Source organism: Hyperolius riggenbachi, chromosome 6 (genome assembly GCF_040937935.1).
Source record: "Hyperolius riggenbachi isolate aHypRig1 chromosome 6, aHypRig1.pri, whole genome shotgun sequence".
NCBI lineage: Eukaryota > Metazoa > Chordata > Amphibia > Anura > Hyperoliidae > Hyperolius > Hyperolius riggenbachi.
Genome location: NC_090651.1, coordinates 33,320,097 through 33,339,232, shown reverse-complemented (window position 1 = coordinate 33,339,232; position 19,136 = coordinate 33,320,097). Strand labels below are relative to the sequence as shown.

Here is a 19,136-nt window from a genome sequence, read left to right as displayed (position 1 = left end):
GAGAAATCTATTCATTTTCACAAACGGATCATCAGGGGGCTCTGTATGACTGATATTGTGGTGAAACCCCTCCCACAGGAAACTGTGAGGACCATTTTCCTGGCAGTTTCCTGTCTGTCAACCTAGTTGCATTGTGGGAAATAGCTGTTTACAGCTGTCTCCAGCTGCCAAAAAAGCAAGCAGCATCTCCTTTCACTGACATCACCTGCCAGCAGTAAAGATGTCACCATGTGATAAATGTCAAAATGTAAATAAAGGAAAGGCAAAGCTTTTACAATGGGCAAACACTGACTAAATCATTTATACATAATTATTGTAAAAATAATAATTAAAAAAAAACTTTTTTACTACATAATTTTCACTGGAGTTCCTCTTTAACTGGGCAGTTTACATTCTCACGCTATCAGCACTTCATATAGTCCTTGAGCACAAGTGCATAGGGTGGAGGAACACAAGAAATATAATGGTGAATACATAAAGTACCACCTGGCTATTGCTTCCTTCAGCCCCTTTTAGGCTGTTGGCTCCCTTGCCGTCCTTCCAGTCTGCTCGGATCGTCTGCTGGCCTGGTGTCTCCCTCTAGTCGGCTCAGTACTGCGCTGTACTGTGTATGCGCGGCCCCGTGCGCCCCAATGTGTTCCCCTTGCCTGGCGCATGCGTCATCGCTCTCATATTGCTCCCCATTGTGTTCCCCTTGCCTGGCGCATGCGCCATCGCTCTCCTATTGCACAGGCACAGAACGCTCCCAGCATCGGAAGTGCGATGGGTGCTCTCTCCCTCTGAGGGAGCCAAAGGCCTAAAGGGGGCTAAATGAAGCAATATAATCTCTTACCCTAGAGTGACCAGATTTTTGTGGGTCTAGCCTGGGACGGGGAGGGGGACGCGAAAAGTAGGGAGGACTGAGGAGCGCGCAGCGACGAAGACTGGGGGGAGGGGGCTGCGCCGCGGTGAAAAATGGGCGTGGCCATGACATTGTATGGGCGGAGCTAACGTAATGATGTAACAGCAAGGCATAAGAAAGCAGTGTTTACGCCATGATGTGGACAAACGAGACTTTGCATCATGGGTGTGCAGAAACTGTGTGATGCTAATAGTATACCGTAACCACAAAGCAGCAAACATAGCCATCTATGACCATTAAATAATAAATGCAGTAACAGTTACCCCGGACACCAGAAAATAAACGCAATAGGCAACATGTCAGCACAAAATAACCGCAATGCGGGCAACATGTCAGTATAAAATAAATGCAATGCGGGCAAACATGTGAGTACAAAATAAATGTAATGCGGGCAAAATGTCAGTACAAAATAAACGCAATGCGGGCAAACATTTCACCAGAAAGTAAACGCAATGCGGGCAAACATTTCACCAGACAATAAACGCAATGCGGGCAAACATGTCAGTACAAAATAAACGCAATGCGGGCAAACATGTCAGTACAAAATAAACGCAATGCGGGCAAACATGTCAGTACAAAATAAACGCAATGCGGGCAACATGTCAGTACAAAATAAACGCAATGCGGGCAAACATTTCACCAGACAAGAAACGCAATGCGGGCAAACATTTCACCAGAAAAGAAACGCACTGCGGGCAAACATTTCACCAGAAAAGAAACGCACTGCGGGCAAACATTTCACCAGAAAAGAAACGCACTGCGGGCAAACATTTCACCCGAAAAGAAACGCACTGCGGGCAAACATTTCACCAGAAAAGAAACGTAATGTGGGCAAACATTTCACCAGACAAGAACCGCAATGCGGGCAAAGTTCACCTGGAAAAAAAGCATTTACTCACCTGGCAGAAGTCTCTGGCCTCTGGCGCGCTCCTCCCGGGACCACCTTCCCCCTGCATATCTCCCGCGCTGACAGGGCTACGGCAAGATGGCGCCCGAAGCCCTGTACTGGAGACACAAATAGTCTCCAGTACAGGGCTTCGGCAGCCATCTTGCCGTAGCCCTGCTCGCCTGCCGGTGTCGGAACAGACACCGGAAGAGGAGGCTGGAGCGGGGCTGCAGGCAATGAACTGGCATGGCGTCTATAGACGCCGCTGCCAGTTCATGAGGAGAGAGTGGCCAGAGTCCCGAGGCCGGGACGTCCCACTGCTGAAAGCGGGACATTTCCCGGGACCTCATGCAGCCTGGGACAGCGGACCCCGAATCCGGGACGCGTCCCGGGCAATCCGGGACGTCTGGTCACTCTACTTACCCACACTGTTTTAAAAGTAAAGGCAAATGTTTGATTTCATGATGGCAGCCATCTTTTTGGTTGAAAGGAGGTGACAGGGAGCATGAGACACAGTTCCAACTGTCCTGTGTCCTGAGTGCCTCTCCCAGTTGCTAGGCAACGTGAATAACAACATAGGAAATCCCATCATGCTCTGCACAGCATCAGGGAAAAAAAGCCTGGGCTTTTTTTCTTTGATGGGTGGAGCTTAGTTAAAAATGCAGCAAAAAATGATGCTTTGGTAAGAAAAACAAAGTTCTGATGCTGTGAAACTGTTAAAGAAACAACAAGCCTTTTCAGTTCTGCTGAGTAGATTTTTAGTCCGGAGGTTCACTTCACTTTAAAGAGGAATTCCAGTGAAAATAATGTAATAACAAACGTGCTTCATTTTTACAATAATTATGTATAAATGATTTAGTCAGTGTTTGCCCATTGTAAAATCTTTCCTCTCCCTGATATACATTCTGACATTTATCACATGGTGACATTTTTACAGCTGACAAGTGATGTAGCTGCTGCTTGCTGTTTTGGCAGTTGGAAACTGCTGTAAACAGCTATTTCCCACAATGCAACAGGGTTCACAGACAGGAAACTGCCAAGAGTACTTATTCAGAATTTCTTTGTGGGAGGGGTTTCACCACAATATCAGCCATACAGCGCCCCCTGATGGTCTGTTTGAGAAAAGGAATAGATTTCTCATGTAAAAGGGGGTATCAGCTACTGATTAGGATAAAGTTCAATTCTTGGTCGGAGTTTCTCTTTAAGGAGAGATAAATTGTGAGTTAATAAGTAAGGTGAGATAATTCAGCAGAAAAGCTTTGTGAGTCAGCCCCAATGAGTTATATGTACATCTTGATATGTTTTAGGATGAGAACGGTCAGGGTCTGTCTGATGAGGACCTCCGAGCCGAGGTGGACACCTTCATGTTTGAGGGACATGACACGACGGCCAGTGGGATCTCCTGGTTATTATACTGTATGGCCAAATACCCAGAACACCAGGAGAAATGCCGGGAGGAGATCAGAGATGTTCTGGGGGATCGGGACACTGTAGAATGGTGAGAACTCGCTGTAAACTTTTTGCATGTTATTATCATTGTGATTAATAACTTCAATTACACCTGGCCTGAAATCAATATGTGGAACAGATGCTCAGACTCAGGATTGGACTCCACAGGCTGCATGCTTGTTCCAGGGCTGTATAAGGGGCCACACACTATACTGTCTTGATTGTACAGATTTACCAAATCTATGTCGTATGAGGGCCCTTTCACATTGACGTGTTGCGTTGGCCTGGTTTCGCCGCAGGTTAATGTTACGCCTATGAAACTCTATGGGGCATTTAAGAAAAACCTGTAACATCAAAAAGTCCCCTGGGGGGTACTCACCTCGGGAGGGGGAAGCCTCAGGGTCCCAATGAGGCTTCCCACGCCATCCTACCCCCCTCGGGGGTCTCGCTGCAGCCCTCCGAACAGCGGCGATGTAAATATTTACCTTCCCGGCTCCTGCGCAGGTGCTGTGGCGGCTCTCGGCTCCGAAATTGGCAGAAATACCCGATCGCCGTCAGGTCTGCTTTACTACGCAGGCGCAAGTCTCTGGCGCCTGCGCAGTAGAGCGGACCCTACTGAGATAGAGTATTTCCGTCTACTTCAGAGCCGTAAGCCGCAACAGCCGCAACTTTTTCAGAGAGGCTGGAGCCTGAAAAGGTAAATATTGAACAAGCTGATGTATTTGTCGGGTCGCTGTTCGGAGGGCTGCAGCGAGACCCCCGTGGGACAGAGGACGGCGTGGGAATCCTTATTGGGACCCTGAGGCTTCCCTCTCCCGAGGTGAGTACCCCCCAGGAGATTTTTTGATATTACAGTGTCTCTTTAAAGGGAACTAAGCAGCTCCTGGGTTCAAATAGCTGAAAGGGCTGCCATGTTTCAGGAGTTCAAACCCCTGCTGCTTTTACACTGCAATTATCCAGGCTAGGTGTGAAATTCTTTAAGTGTGGCTAATGTTTTCCTTTAGTACAATGGGGAAGACTCAGGGTTTGTTTGTGGTCAATTAAGTCTAATGAGGTGATTCCTTATCTGCCTTCCATCATCTATTGCTCTGAGTCCGCAGTCCTTTCACGGAAGTGCCTGTTTTAACCTTTAAATGTAAAAAGATGAGGTAAAATGAAAGGTGTTTTTAATAATAAACCACATTTTTAGAATGTATTTTTAATTTGCTATAGAGCTGCCCTGGGTGTTAAAAATGATGCTCGGTTCACTTTAACCTTCCTGGCGGTAAGCCCGAGCTGAGCTCGGGCTATGCCGCCGGAAGGCACCGCTCAGGCCCCGCTGGGCCGATTTGCATAATTTTTTTTTTGCTGCACGCAGCTAGCACTTTGCTAGCTGCGTGCAGTGCCCGATCGCCGCCCCTACCCGCCGATCCGCCGCTATCCGTCGTGCCGCAGCCGCCCCCCCCCCCCCCCCCAGACCCCGTGCGCTGCCTGGCCAATCAGTGCCAGGCAGCTCTATGGGGTGGATCGGAATCCCCTATGACGTCACGACGTCGTTGACGTCGGTGACGTCATCCCGCCCCGTCGCCATGGCGACGGGGGAAGCCCTCCAGGAGATCCCGTTCTTTGAACGGGATCTCCTGATCGCCGGCGGCGATTGGAGGGGCTGGGGGGATGCCGCTGAGCAGCGGCTATCATGTAGCGAGACTTTGTCTCGCTACATGAAAAAAAAAAAAAATGTAAAAAAAGATTTGCTGCCCCCTGGCGATTTTTTAGCAAACCGCCAGGAGGGTTAATACCTTTGCGGGGTGATGCGACGGAAGTGACATTTTCGCTGCATCACCGACACAAGCGCATACCAACGTTACCGTCGATTTGTGCAGCGACACGCGGCAGACCAGAAGTCATGTAAGTCTATGGCGATGCATGAATAAATCTCGCAGCAGCATCGCGGCGGGCATGCACGGAACCTTATTTTAGCAATATAGTTCGGTGCAATTCTTTCTTTGGCCACAGGAAGCAAGCGCTAGAGAGCCACACTTCCTGCTTGGCCTGCTGCTAGACGGGGATTACTGCGTATTTACACGGTAATCCCCGAAGGCTGGTTTTTGGCGGTGCGACCCTAGCACTGCACCTCACCAAAATGCCAGTTAGCAGTGTGAAACCGGCCTGAGGGTCAACAAATTGAAAATACTTTGAAAAATTTGTTCTGATAAGTTGTTAAATTACACAAAAGTGGTAAGATTGAACAACCAAGATTGTATGGTGAGTGGTCCACCTAAAGCCTCATCTACATGGTACAATTTTCCATCAGATAGACAGATCTATTAGACAGATCTAATAGGAAATTGCATCGTGTCGTGTGTAGATGTCCACATTGTTTCAGATCAATTTTGCAATAGATTTTGAAGTACCCAAAATCTATTGCAAAATCTAACGCAATCTGATTGGACTGGTTGGAAATTATCTAATAGATCCGTCTAATAGATCCGATCTGACGGAAAGTTGTACCATGTAGATGAGGCTTAAATGACACCTGAGGGGAAAATAAACTAATGAAATAAACAATTGTATCTATCCTCCTCCTCCTAAAAATGACTTTCTAAGATATTTTACAGTTTCATTTTATATTTAAATCTACTTTTTAAGTTTTTACTGTTTTATTGATTTTGCTCAATGTCATATTCATTGCAGTATGCCAGAGCTAAAATCTATGAACCATTTTTATCTCTGTCCTGCTCTCAGAAGCCATTTTCTGCTAGGAAAGTGTTCTATAGTTGTAATTTCTTATCAGTGAGCATCACACTGTAGTCTGATCCAGTCCTGACTCAGACAGAAACTGCCACTTACATACCTGATGTTTAACTCTTTCAGGCAGAGGAAGAAAACAAGGAACACAACATAGTTATTTGTGTGCTAGGCACTGTACAGTATATAAACATGTCTATCTCATCATGTCACATGTCACTGTGTATCCTTTAAAGGTGCCCATACATTGGCAGATGGGGCAGCAGATTCAATCATCAGATCAGAGAGGGATCTATTGCTGCCACACATCTGCACACTGATTTCCAATAGATCTCAGCATGAAATGTTTCTGTTCAGTTGTCATAAAAATTGAATGGTGTAGGGTAATTTTTTCAGAGTTTTCAATCAATTTTTTAATTATTGGTGAAAAATTGAACACATTTGTGTAGCACACTGGTCACATTTTTCAAATGTTACAATGTTATTTCGCTGAGAAGTCTACCGGGGGCCTCCCCATACTCTGGACACCTCCTTGGTCTCATCCTTAGCCGGGTCTCGTTAGCCTCTTCTCCTTGTCTGTCACCCACCCTTATTAGGACGGTCTCAGCATCTAATCACATATTATTCAGCATCCATGGGTTACTTGGGCTGATCTTGATTTATTTGCACGTATGCACTTTTTTTCACAGGTATTCACTTTAGAACATTTTATATGTATTGTGTATTATGATCATGTCATGTATGGATGCTTTGTTCACTGTTTATGCACTTTAGCTATCATGGTCTTCTGAACCCGGGTTCAATCCCTGTGGTAGCTCTTATTGTGCTACCCAGGAGATATACATTATTGCTATTACAGCCATTATTGTGATTATTTTCATTTATGGATATTTACCAATGACATGAGGTGTCCTTCTGGTTTTTAGATGTTTTTAAATGCTTTATGGTGCTATATGATGACCTATTCTAATACAAATGTTATACTTTTTGATATTCATTGTGTGGTGCTATACGTAGTCATACTTTTCTAAGCTCATTATAAACCTCAGAAAAGTCAATGCCTAGGGCAGGCCCTAGGACTACTACAGGAACCAGAAGCAAAAGATCTCACCTGCTACACCACCTGGTGGTGTTATCTGGTATAACATGCCAAACATAAAACAGATTGGTGTTCTGTCAGCTTTTCCAGGCAGAAGGCTGAAAATAAAATTCATAAACAGAATACAATTATCTACAGCAAATCAAAAAATTAGGTCAATATCAGACATTAAAAAAAATGCTTTCTTACTGGCACTTACTGTTCTATTGTATAAGCTTGTATGCATATGGCTTCCAGTGGCTCTTCTGCTGTTTACAGCAGCGCAACAAAAATCAAAACTGAACTTACCTGGGGCTTCCTCCAGCCCCCCGTAGCTCACACGTGACTCACACGTGGTGGCAAGCATTTGAATTGTACGTGTGTGGTGAATCGTTTGGAGTCAGAACACTCCTCTCGGCTAGTCAGTTCATAGACTGCGAATCCACATATGGGCATCTATGCGCAAAGCAACAGTGAGACCAAGTTTCTGAGTCTGGGCGATTGACCCAATCAAGGATCGGCCCGTGCGGTTCTTGACAGAATGCACTATAAATTACTTTTTTTCCTATGTTGTTGTCAATTACATAAGGTAGAATAAAGCCAAGATATCTGACAGGTTTTGGACTAGTCCATCTTCTCATGGGAGAGTCTCCCTTTATTACCTTTATTCTTTACGAAAGCACTCCCTGGAAAGTATCTATACAAAGATATCAGCCTTCCTACTGGCTTGCACACTATTTTCGCAGTTGGACTGAGCAACTGCAGTTCAACAAATGCTTTTGTAATTAAGCTGAGAATCCCCCATGAGGAGATGGACTAATCCAAAATCTGACCGATCTGTCAGATTTTAACTGCCCACTGTAAGGGACATAGGGGAAAAAAGTAATTTAATCTGCATTTTACTCTGGTCGAAATCTACATTTATATGTATGTATTTTACATTTTAGCATTTTTCACAATTGTCCTGGTTTATTCAATTTACACAGCAAATTATGCAAGTAGCGTAACCGCTTCCTACATGCAACACTTTATAGTTTGGGAATCTCTCCCATTGCTGACCGTATATATCCTCTATGTGTGACCAGGGAGGATCTGGGGAAGATGCCGTACTCCACCATGTGCATCAAGGAGAGCATGCGCCTCTACCCACCCGTTCCTGAAGTGGCTCGAGAGCTCAGTCAGCCAATCACATTCTGCGATGGGAGGAGTCTGCCTAAAGGTTAGCCATCATTCTGTTTATGATATACTGTAATTCAAACGCTGACATTTGTCTGATGGTAGAAGTTCATTCCTTTGAACTGAGAAGAGCTCTTCCTGTATCTGCAGGTGCCGGTGTCCTCCTGAGCTTATACGCTATAAACAGATGCTCCAGTGTGTGGGAAGACCCAGAGGTGAGAGCACAAGAGATTTTCACTGTTAGCCATCTTAATGAATTGTATGTGCACTACGGATAATGAATAGAACATTAGTAGCAAAGAAAGGAGTCTCATATTTTTATTTTCAGTAATATAGCTTTTTTTTTTTTTTTTTTTTAAACATTGCATCGTACTGTCGCAGTTGCATGTTTATAATCCACACTCTGTCTTTTAACCACTTCACAACTGAGGGGTTTTACCCCTGAAACACCAGAGCAATTTTTACCTTTCAGCGCTCCTTCCATTCATTCGTCTATAACTTTATTATTACTTATCGCAATGAAATGAACTATATCTTGGTTTTTTTCCCACCAATTAGGCTTTCTTTAGGTGGGACATTATGCCAATAATTATTTTATTCTAAATGTGTTTTAATGGGAAAATAGGAAAAAATGTGGGAAAAAAATCATTATTTTTCAGTTTTCGGCCATTATAGTTTTTAAATAATGCATGCTACTGTAATTAAAACCCATGAAATGTATTTGCCCATTTGTCCCGGTTATAAAAACCGTTTAAATTATGTCCCTATCACAATGTTTGGCGCCAATATTTTATTTGGAAATAAAGGTGCATTATTTTCAGTTTTGCATCCATCCCTAATTACAAGCCCATAGTTTATAAAGTAACAGTGTTATACCCTCTTGACATAAATATTTAAAACGTTCAGTCCCTAAGGTAACTATTTATGTTTTTTTTTTAATTGTAATTTTTTTTTTTTATTACAAAAAAATAAATAACTGGGGTGTGGGGGAGGTAATGAGTTAATTTATTGTGTCAAACTAATGTATGTGTACATGAAAAATGCTTTAGGGTGTAGTTTTACTCTTTGGCCACAAGATGGCCACAGTGATTTTTTGTTCATGCGACCTGCAAGCGTCCGGAGGGACGCTTACAGGAAGCACTATGAGGCTAGGAAAATCACAATGATCGCGCTGTTTCTCATAGAAGCAGCTGATCATTGCGGGTGTTTAGATCAACGAACGGGAAAGTTTTTCCCTGTTCATTGATCTCCGTTCGAGCGGGCGGCGGCGTGCACAAGCGTGGGGGCGCGCGCATGAAAGAGCGGGAGCACGGTTAGCGGCAGGAGCGCGGGAGATGCGGATTTCTCCGTCCCTGGTGTTAACAGTGTGGAAAAAGGGACGGAGAAATCCGCACCGCTGGGGGTAAAGTGGTTAAGCTATAAAGCAAAGCAGAAATAATGACCCTTTGAACTCTCCAGCAGTGAAACCTTATCTCAAGCTGTCTCTCACTGTTTCTTGGCTGTTTAAGTGAACTAGAAAACAAGACTGTATTCCACCCAGTGGGTAGAATAGCTCAGAAAAGCTCTTTTGCATAAATAACTGAATTTTTTATATCTCTTCCTGTACTGGAAAACAATATGAGACTCTTTTCTTTGCTTCTTCGATTTCTTAGCTGTACTACATGTCCATTTCATTATCTCATAAGGTTATTTTCGCTTCACGTTTGCTTTAATGAGATACTGAAGCGGAAAAAAAATTATGATATAATGAATTGGTTGTGTAGTACGGATAAATTACTAGAACATTAGTAGCAAAGAAAATATTCTCATATTTTTATTTTCAGTTATATAGTGTTTTTTTATAACATTGCATCATTCTCTAAAATTTGCAGTTTACACACTACTCAGCATTCTAAATGATTTTACAGAGCAGCCCAGTGAACTTTTGACCTGTCCTCTGCAGAGAAAAAGAAAATACAATGGCTGACACTTGAGATAACACACTTCAGAAGACAAAGCTCTCCACTTTAAAAGTGGTAGAGCTCAATGGCTCTTTTGCATAAATAACAACTTTAACTCTTCCTGTACTGGAAATAATATTAGATTTATGTCTCTGCTCCTAATATTTTATTTCTTAGCTGTACTACACATACCAATCATTATATCAATTTGTACAGCGGGAGTTAAACAGAAGTTATACCTGAATGATCTATCTGCATGGATGTGCAGAGCTCCAGGAACTGGACAATATTACACACCTAGCACTCAAAACAGGCAAAGCAGGGTGTTAGCTTCAGTAAATAATGTGTGCACAGATTATTACCTAATAAACTTCCCCACGGCGATGACGGACCCTCTCGGGGAAGGCCTAACACTAGTCTAGCAATAAAAACATAATATTCCTTGTGCTGCTAATTATAAATGGTATACACATTTCATCAAGCAGGCAGACAGACAAATGACAGCGCTCAAGGCTGCACCTGAAATGAAAACTGACAGAGGCATGCAGAGCCCCACTGGGGCTAAATACATGCCTTGAATGCAAAACAAATACAAATTATGTACTAATTCTAATTAAAATTTTGAATGTAGATTTGAAGCAATGAATGCAGCTAGCCACTAGTATACTTGTGTACAATTTGTACAACGGGAGACATGGCAGCACTATATAATTTATTTTTTTTCGCTTCAGTGTCTCTTTAACTGTCAGTGACTTTATGTAAAGTATTTCTACAATAATGATGAATATTTGTCTTACTGTTTTTAGGTGTTTGATCCGCTGAGATTTTCTCCAGAAAATTCCTCCAGGAGGCACCCACACGCCTTCCTGCCCTTCTCAGCCGGGGGGAGGTAAATATATCCCTTCCTTGTATCTTCACATTATACACTGTGTACAGGAATGGCATTTTGTTGTTAACGTTTCTGAAAAAAAGAACTGTTCTTACTGCCCCAAGGAAACAAATATATGCTTCATAACGTTCTCCTAAAGCAGGACTGAGAGGCATATTTATTTTCCTTGTAACCTCTTGAGGACCGCAGGCATTCACCCCCCTAGTGACCTGGTTATTTTTTACAATTCAGTGCTCTGCAGCTTTAACAGTTTGCTGCATGGCCGTACAACTTTGCAGCCAAATCAATTTTGTCTCCTTTTCTGCCCACCTTTCTGTTGGTGGGATCGGATTGCTGCTGTGGGGTTTTTTAATTCATTTAATTGTTATGCCGGAGTTAGGCGGTCTGGAGGGGGCTAAACAATACCAGTAGCCTGGCTCAGGCAGAAATAGCCGAGCCCTATTGGGTCTGCTCTACTGCGCAGGTGCAAGTCGTCTACAGCTGCACAGTGTAGCCTGATCGGACCTGATCGGGCTCCGCTTTTTCTGCCTGAGCCCAATTCGAAAGCCTGCGGTGGAGCCGTGTCGGCTGTGGTTCCAGGGGAGCCAGCACTGGACCGAGGGGCAGAGGAGGACGGGGGAAGCCTCATCAGGATCCAGAGGCTTAGTCAAGATAAGTATCCACCAGGGATTTTGTTTTTTTTAATTACAGATCCTCTTTAAAGGACCACTATTGTGAACAAAGTAGGCAGTTAAAAACTGACGAGTTTTGGGCCAGGCAAGCTCCTCATGCTCCACTCCGTGATCAGCCTGCTAGCTGCGTTCGTGGCTAGCAGGCCATTAGTAAACGAAGGGGAGAAGGAATCCCCTTTGTTTACATCGGTACAACGCTGCTATCTAGTGCAGCGCTGTACAGGGAACACTCGGCTATCCCTCAGAGTGTCAGGGGATCGAAGCTCTCTCATAGGCTGATGCCTGTGAGAGGCAGAGAAGAGGACGGATCGCCGTCCTAATCAAATCAGGACGGGGCAGGGGAGTGGGAAAATCAGGCACTGAAAGCCTGGAAAAAAAACACAAAGGATCGCAGGAGTGATCAGGCACCTCCAGAAGAATGTCCTGTTAGGGACAATAAAAGGAAGTAAGATTCATTTGTGTGCTTAGTTGTAGGGCTGTGCAGCAACCTGACAAAGCTGCAAAGCCCTGTGTTGCGGAAAATGGCCTGGTCACTAGGTCCAGTGACCATACGTCCCGCTTTACCCGGGACGCGTCCCGCCCTCGGGGGGCGCTGTCCCAGGCTGCATGAGGTCCCTGGAAACGTCCCGCTTTTAGCAGCGTCTCATAGACGCTGTGCTAGTTCATTCCCCGTAGCCCCGCTCCAGCAGCCTGCATTGTCCTTCGGCAGGGCAGGGCTACGGGAAGATGGCGTCCGGAGGCGGAGCCTTGTACTGGAGATTATTTGTGTCTCCAGTACAGGGCTTCGGGCGCCATCTTGCCGTAGCCCTGCACTCTGCCTGTGAGCGGGGGGGGATTGGAGGAGGATCGTCCGGGGGAGCTGCACACACACCAGAGGCCGGCTGCGTGAGGGGACTTCTGTCAGGTGAGTACATGCTTTTTTTTTTTCCAGGTGAAATGTGCATTTATTTTGTGCTGACATGTTGCCTGCAATGCGTTTATTTTGTACTGACATGTTTGCCCCCATTGCGTTTATTTTGTGCTGAAATGTTGCCCGCAATGCATTTGTTTTGTGCTGACATGTTGCCCGCAATGCGTTTATTTTGTGCTGACGTTGCCCGCAATGCGTTTATTTTGTGCCGACATGTTGCCCGCAATGCGTTTATTTTGTGCTGGCATGTTGCCCCCATTGCGTTTATTTTGTGCTGAAATGTTGCCCGCAATGCGTTTATTTTGTGCTGACATGTTTGCCCCCATTGCGTTTATTTTATGCTGACATGTTGCCCGCAATGCGTTTATTTTGTGCTGACATGTTGCCCGCAATGCGTTTATTTTATGCTGACATGTTGCCCGCAATGCGTTTATTTTATGCTGACATGTTGCCCGCAATGCGTTTATTTTATGCTGACATGTTGCCCATTGCGTTTATTTTGTGCTGACATGTTGCCCGCAATGCGTTTATTTTATGCTGACATGTTGCCCGCATTGCGGTTATTTTGTGCTGACATGTTGCCCATTGCGTTTATTTTCTGGTGTCCGGGGTAACTGTTACTGCATTTATTATTTTTTTTCTTCTTTCAATCATTTTTATTAAGTTTTCGTCAACACTTTACAGGTCAGCTTATATATAAAACAAGAATAAAACATTTTAACATAATAACTGTGCATATAACAAGTCTTATTACCCAATACTTTCCACAATAGAGCTAGATGTGCTAGGGCTAATGCCCTAGCACTATAAAGCAAAGGTAGTTCTCCGGTGAAGCGTGGTTAGATTCCTTGCATTACCTTGTGTCTAGCACCTGGTGGTACTGGCCACAAGTTATTCATTGGTCATATCTGAATTACTTCTCATTTGCATGTTATGGTCTGGAGTTTGTGACTTCTTGTTTGCTTCCTTAATTCTCTAATCCACCCCTATCTACACTTTACTTTGACAGGGGGGGGGGGGGGGGTAGAGCTTAGACTAGGCCTGCCGTATCAGTTGGATTGGGGGTGGGGAAGAAGGGTGGGGGGGGGGGGTGGAGGGTGCATTTATTATTTAATGGTCATAGTTGGCTGTGTTTGCTGCTTTGGGGTTACGGTATACTATTAAATAGCATAACACAGTTTCTGCACACCCATGATGCGAATCCTCGTTTGACCACATCATGGCGTAAACACTGCTTTCTTATGCCTCGCTGTTACATCATTACGTTAGCTCCGCCCATACAATGTCATGGCTACGCCCATTTTTCGGCGCAGCCACCACATTTCTCGGAGCGGCGAGGCCACAAAAATCTGGTCACTGTATCACTAGGGGGTTGTTCCTGTTCAGGAAATGCTGTTGAAAACAAAGAAAACCCTAAAGGTGGCCACACATCATACAATTTTTTAAGTATCTGTTCAATTCAAGAATAGCAATCACTTTTTCTGACTGATTGTAACTATTAAAAAACCTGACCATTGTAACACACACTTATGTTCAATTTTTCCCCAATCGTGAATAATATAATTGCAAGCTCAGAAAAAAAATTGATTGGAACTGTACATCAAGTAATTGACAATCCATCACCAGGGGCGTAACAATAGACCCTGCAAGAGATGCAGCTACAGGGGGGCCCAGAAGCCACAGGGGGCCCCATCCTGGGACAACTGACAACTAAGGGCATGGAAGAAAAAGCTTCTTCTATTCTCTGCACTATTGTTCTAATGACTGCATCTGCTCAGCCACTGATAACAAATCAAACAGTCCTATTCAGTATGCCCAGCCCCCAACCTCTCTACCCCTCCAAGTGCTGTGTACTGTAGTGATGCTGTAGAGTCTGCAGAGCCAGTCCTGCTTCATCAGAGATGGACAGAGTGAGTGTAATAAGCTGAGGCTGGGAAATCACTTGTCTCTCTGTTTTCTGTATGCATTTTGTGCACAAAATGTGGGCTAAGAGGCCTTATCAAAAGTTTTGCAGGGGGGCCCAGTGATTTCTAGTTACACCACTGTCCATCACACACCATACAATTCTTGATAAAGTTAGTCTGAAATTTCCAACATGTCCAATCTCCAAAAATCTAAAAAAAAAAAAAAAAATGGGAAATTCGATCGGATTTATTGACCGAAAATAATGAAAAACTCTTGATTTTTCAGGACAACTGATTGAAATTATCGAATTGGTGAAAAATTGGATTCTTTTAAGTGTATGGTGTGTGACCACATTTAAGAATCACCCATGAGGAGGTGGACTGGCCCAAATCTGTCGGTTCTGCCTACTTTTTTTGCGATAGTGGTAGAAGATTCTGTGTGTGTGTGTGTGTGTGTGTGTGTGTGCTCGCCAGTTTTAGACTTTGATAGCAGTATAAATTGTTGTTGGTTTATAATGCTTCTATGGGTATTGCATCTATATCAGCCGACTGTGGAGTAATGACCTAAGTCCCTGCGGTTCAAAGCTCATTATTGCACTGTTGACTATCAGTGTACATAATACCCTCAGGAAGTATTTACCAGAGACAATAACAATCTACTCTCTGATCTAAAATAATCTGTAACAGTTGATGCACTACAATATTTTATCTTGCATTTCATATTGCTTTTATGTACAGTATGTGAACTCACATTCCAGTAAAGATTACTTGTGTTTTCATCATTTCTGATGCAACCAAGGCCGAATTTACAGGACAACCGAGGTGAAAATAAACTAATGAAATAAACATTTGTGTCTATCCTCCATCTCCTAAAAATTATGACTTTTTGAGGTATTGCACAGTTTTATTTTATATTTAAATCTACTTTTTAAGTTTTTACTGTTTTATTGTTTTTGATATGATAGAGCTAAAATCTATGAATTATTGATCCTTTTTATCTCTTTCCTGCTCTCAGAAGCCATTTTTTGCTAGGAAAGTGTTTTATAGTTGTAATTTCTTATCAGTGAGGGTCACACTGTAGTCTGACCCAGTCCTGACAGGAACAGCCACTTACATACTTGATGTTTAACTCTTTCAGGCAGAGAAAGAACACAAAGAACACAGAATAGTTAATTTTGTGCTAGGCAATGTACATACATATGTCCATCTCCTTATGTCACATGTCACCTCGGGTATCCTTTAAGAAGTTGCTGTCTGTAGACAGGAAAGAGGAAGATGGGGTGTCCCTCTCCACCAAGGGTGGACTTCAAATGCAATGTAGATAGTATAACATTGGCGCCAAAAATAGGCAGTGGTGGACTTACCACAGAAGACTCATGCAAGTCAGTAAATCAGCGAAAAAAAGGATAAATCATTTTTTTTCACTGATTTACTGACTTGTGTAAGTCTTCTGTGGTAAGTCCTCCACCCTCTCCCCTTTTAAATGTTTTTTAATTATTTTACTCTTATTTTTGCCGCCTCTGTTATACTGTCTACATTGCTCCTGTCTCAAAGAGGTCTTATTCTTAAAGAGGAACTCCAGCCTAAACAAACATACTGTCATTAAGTTACATTAGTTATGTTAATTAAAATAGATAGGTAATATAATCTCTTACCCACCCTGTTTTAAAAGAACAGGCAAATGTTTGACTTCATGATGGCAGCCATCTTTTTGGTTGAAAGGAGGTGACAGGGAGCATGAGACACAGTTCCAACTGTCCTGTGTGCTGATCACCCCTCCCAGTTGCTAGGCAACGTGAACAACAACATAGGAAATCCCATCATGCTCTGCACAGCATCAGGGAAAAAAAGCCTGGGCTTTCTGTCTTTGATGGGTGGAGCTTAGCTAAAAATGCAGCTAAAAATGATGCTTTGGTAAGAAAAACAAAGTTCTGATGCTGTGAAACTGTTAAAGAAACACCAAGCCTTTTCAGTTCTGCTGAGTAGATTTTTAGTCCGGAGGTTCACTTTAAGGTGGCCATACATCAGGTGACCTAGTAGCCAATCGACCATCTAATTCGATTATAATAATCAGATCACAATCGGTGCCGCCAAGAGCATGCCCGATCGAGGATGCAGCCAATTTCATGCCGAGATTGGTCGCATGCATCGGTTGGACATGCTGCAAGATGTAGGGCCGACATGCTCCATCACTCAGGTGTGCGGTGGTAACGGTGTAAGATATCAGGATGAACAGAACCCCCAGTGCTGCCCCCCCCCCCCACCACCCCAGTGTAAAATGTGCCAACAATTAGGTGGAAAAGTACAGATAGAATTATTTTGAGTATTTTCTTGCTTGCTGGTGGCTTAAAAGGCTTTTTATTGGCCAGGTGTGAAAATATCACCAAGGAGATAACGTGTTAGAAAAGGTGAATTGAATCAGGCCCAAAGTGTGTATGCGTCAGGACCTTACTACTATCAAGGTTCATTTTAGAGACACATTTCAGTGAAAACCAGGGGGCGTAGCTAGAAATCATAGGGCCCCCCTGCGACTCTTTGGATGGGGCCTCATTCCTCCCCCTCGCACACATGGTGTACAGAAAATGCATACAGAAAACCGACAGATGAGTGTGATACCAGCCTCAGCTTATTACACTCACTCTGTCCATCTCTGATGGAGCAGAACTGGCTCTGCAGACTTCTCCAGCATCGCTACAGTACACAGCACTTGGGGAGGGGTAGAGAGGTTGGGGGATGGGCTCTGTACACAAGATCCTGCTGCAATAGGGACTGTCTACAAATCTTTGTCTACAAAACTTAGTTTGATTCCTTATCCGTGGCTGAGCAGAGGCAGTCACTGTGCAGACAAGAGAAAGCTTTTTCTCTCTCTGCCCTTAGTTGTCAGTGTCTCAGGACAGGGAAAATAAACGTTTCCCCCCACGGCAGGGACGGATCTAGGGTGGGGGGGGGTGGGGGCAAGCCGGTATCTTGCCCCAGGTGCAGTTTGTTGAAATCTTAAAAAGGCGGCAAAATGAATGGCGGTTTAGGCGCCAAAACCTGACCTTGCCCCAGGCGCAACTTGGTCTTGATCCGTCCCTGCCCCAAGGGGCCCCCTGCCTCTTCTGGGCCCCCCTGCCGCTGCAGGCCTTGCAGGGTCTATTGTTTCGCCCCTGGTGAAAACTATTGAGGTCAGAAATAACTGCTCTGAGAAATCAACATTCCAAGAGTGAGATCTGATTGAAATGAAATATATATGTAAAAATGCCTTACATAGAGGAGTAGTCTCGGGGCTGACAAAACAATACTCATGGGATTTCAGCACTTCCCTCTGTACAGTTACAGAAAACCACTGCAGTTCCGGTAGTAACATTTCTCTTCATAATACAGTATAGTCCCTGTTATCAGGAACTCAGGCTGGTTTGCCGACTTGAAAAATACTTGCCAAGCCTCCAACGATGTCTAGCAGTCTTCCTACAGCACCTAGCGGGCACCTAGTAGCTTCCGGGTCCGTGCCAGGCCTATGAAGTGACCCGATGCGGGTCAGGTGACATGCCGGCTTCTGTGCACGTAGGAAGCTGTAAAGCCGCTAGGAGCCCACTAGGTGCTGCAGGAAGGCTGCTAGACGTTGCTGGAAGTTCTGTAAGTATTTAGGGTGGGAGGTTTGTGCTTTTTTTTTGTCCAGTTGCCCAAGCAACCAGCAAGCACATGTATCATCAGGCGATCCCCGCTGGTGCTGGATAATAGGGTCTCCGCTGTATAGCTGATAGGTACAGTATAAGAATATTTGTAAATCAAGTTTGGCTTAAAAAAAGCACAACTGAAATCATGTCTCCCTCCTCCCAGGAACTGCATTGGACAGAATTTTGCAATGAATGAGTTGAAGGTCGCCCTGGCTTTGACATTACAGAGGTTTGAATTATCCCCGAATCCTGGAAATGAACCGAAAATGCATCTTCAGCTAGTCTTGCGATCGCTGAATGGAATCCACCTCAACCTGAAGAGAATAGAGCGCAGGCAGGAGAAAGCCACGTGACTCCAACAGCTGCCAAACATAACTTTATTCAGCAATTCAAGCAACGGACAGTAACACAAATCACACAACATGTACTAATATCTGTGTGTGTGTGTGGAGTGTGTGTGTGCCTCTGTGTGTCTGTGCGGGTGTGTGTTTGTGTCTATGGGTGTGTTAGTGTGTGTGTGCGTGTGTGTGCATGTGTCTGTGTCTGTGTCTGTGTCTGTGTCTGTGTCTGTGTCTGTGTCTGTGTCTGTGTCTGTGTCTGTGTCTGTGTCTGTGTGTGTGTGTGTGTGTGTGTGTGTGTGTGTGTGTGTGTGTGTGTGTGTGTGTGTGTGTGTGTGTGTGTGTGCGCGTGTGCATGTCTGTGCGGGTGTGTCTGTGGATGTGTCTGTGTGCGTGTGTGTGTCTGTGCCTCTGTGTGGGTGTGTGTCTGTGTCTGTGTGTGTGTTAGTGTCTGTGTGTGTGTGTGAGTGAGTGTGTCTCTGTGTGTGTCTGTCTGTGTGTGTCTGTCTGTGTGTTTCCATGTTTACGGTAAAATGGTCCAGAGGTGCTATGTGAAAGGTTTACTTTCTTTAAAAATCAAATACTGTTTTAATAAAAGTGATAGTTAA

At 44.2% G+C, this 19,136-nt stretch overlaps 1 protein-coding gene across 5 annotated transcripts in view; it reads left to right on the top strand.

Moving 5' to 3' along the window:
- LOC137520767 (cytochrome P450 4B1-like) overlaps window positions 1-19,136 on the top strand; it is a 121,972-nt gene extending 102,836 nt beyond the window's left edge. For all 5 annotated transcript variants that reach the window (XM_068239105.1, XM_068239106.1, XM_068239107.1 and 2 more), the window contains 5 exons: window positions 3,095-3,285; window positions 8,127-8,260; window positions 8,368-8,432; window positions 10,964-11,046; window positions 18,354-19,136. In XM_068239105.1, coding sequence (XP_068095206.1) covers window positions 3,095-3,285; window positions 8,127-8,260; window positions 8,368-8,432; window positions 10,964-11,046; window positions 18,354-18,543 — 663 coding nt within the window. In that variant the 3' untranslated portion in view covers window positions 18,544-19,136. The remainder of the gene's footprint in view (window positions 1-3,094; window positions 3,286-8,126; window positions 8,261-8,367; window positions 8,433-10,963; window positions 11,047-18,353) is intronic.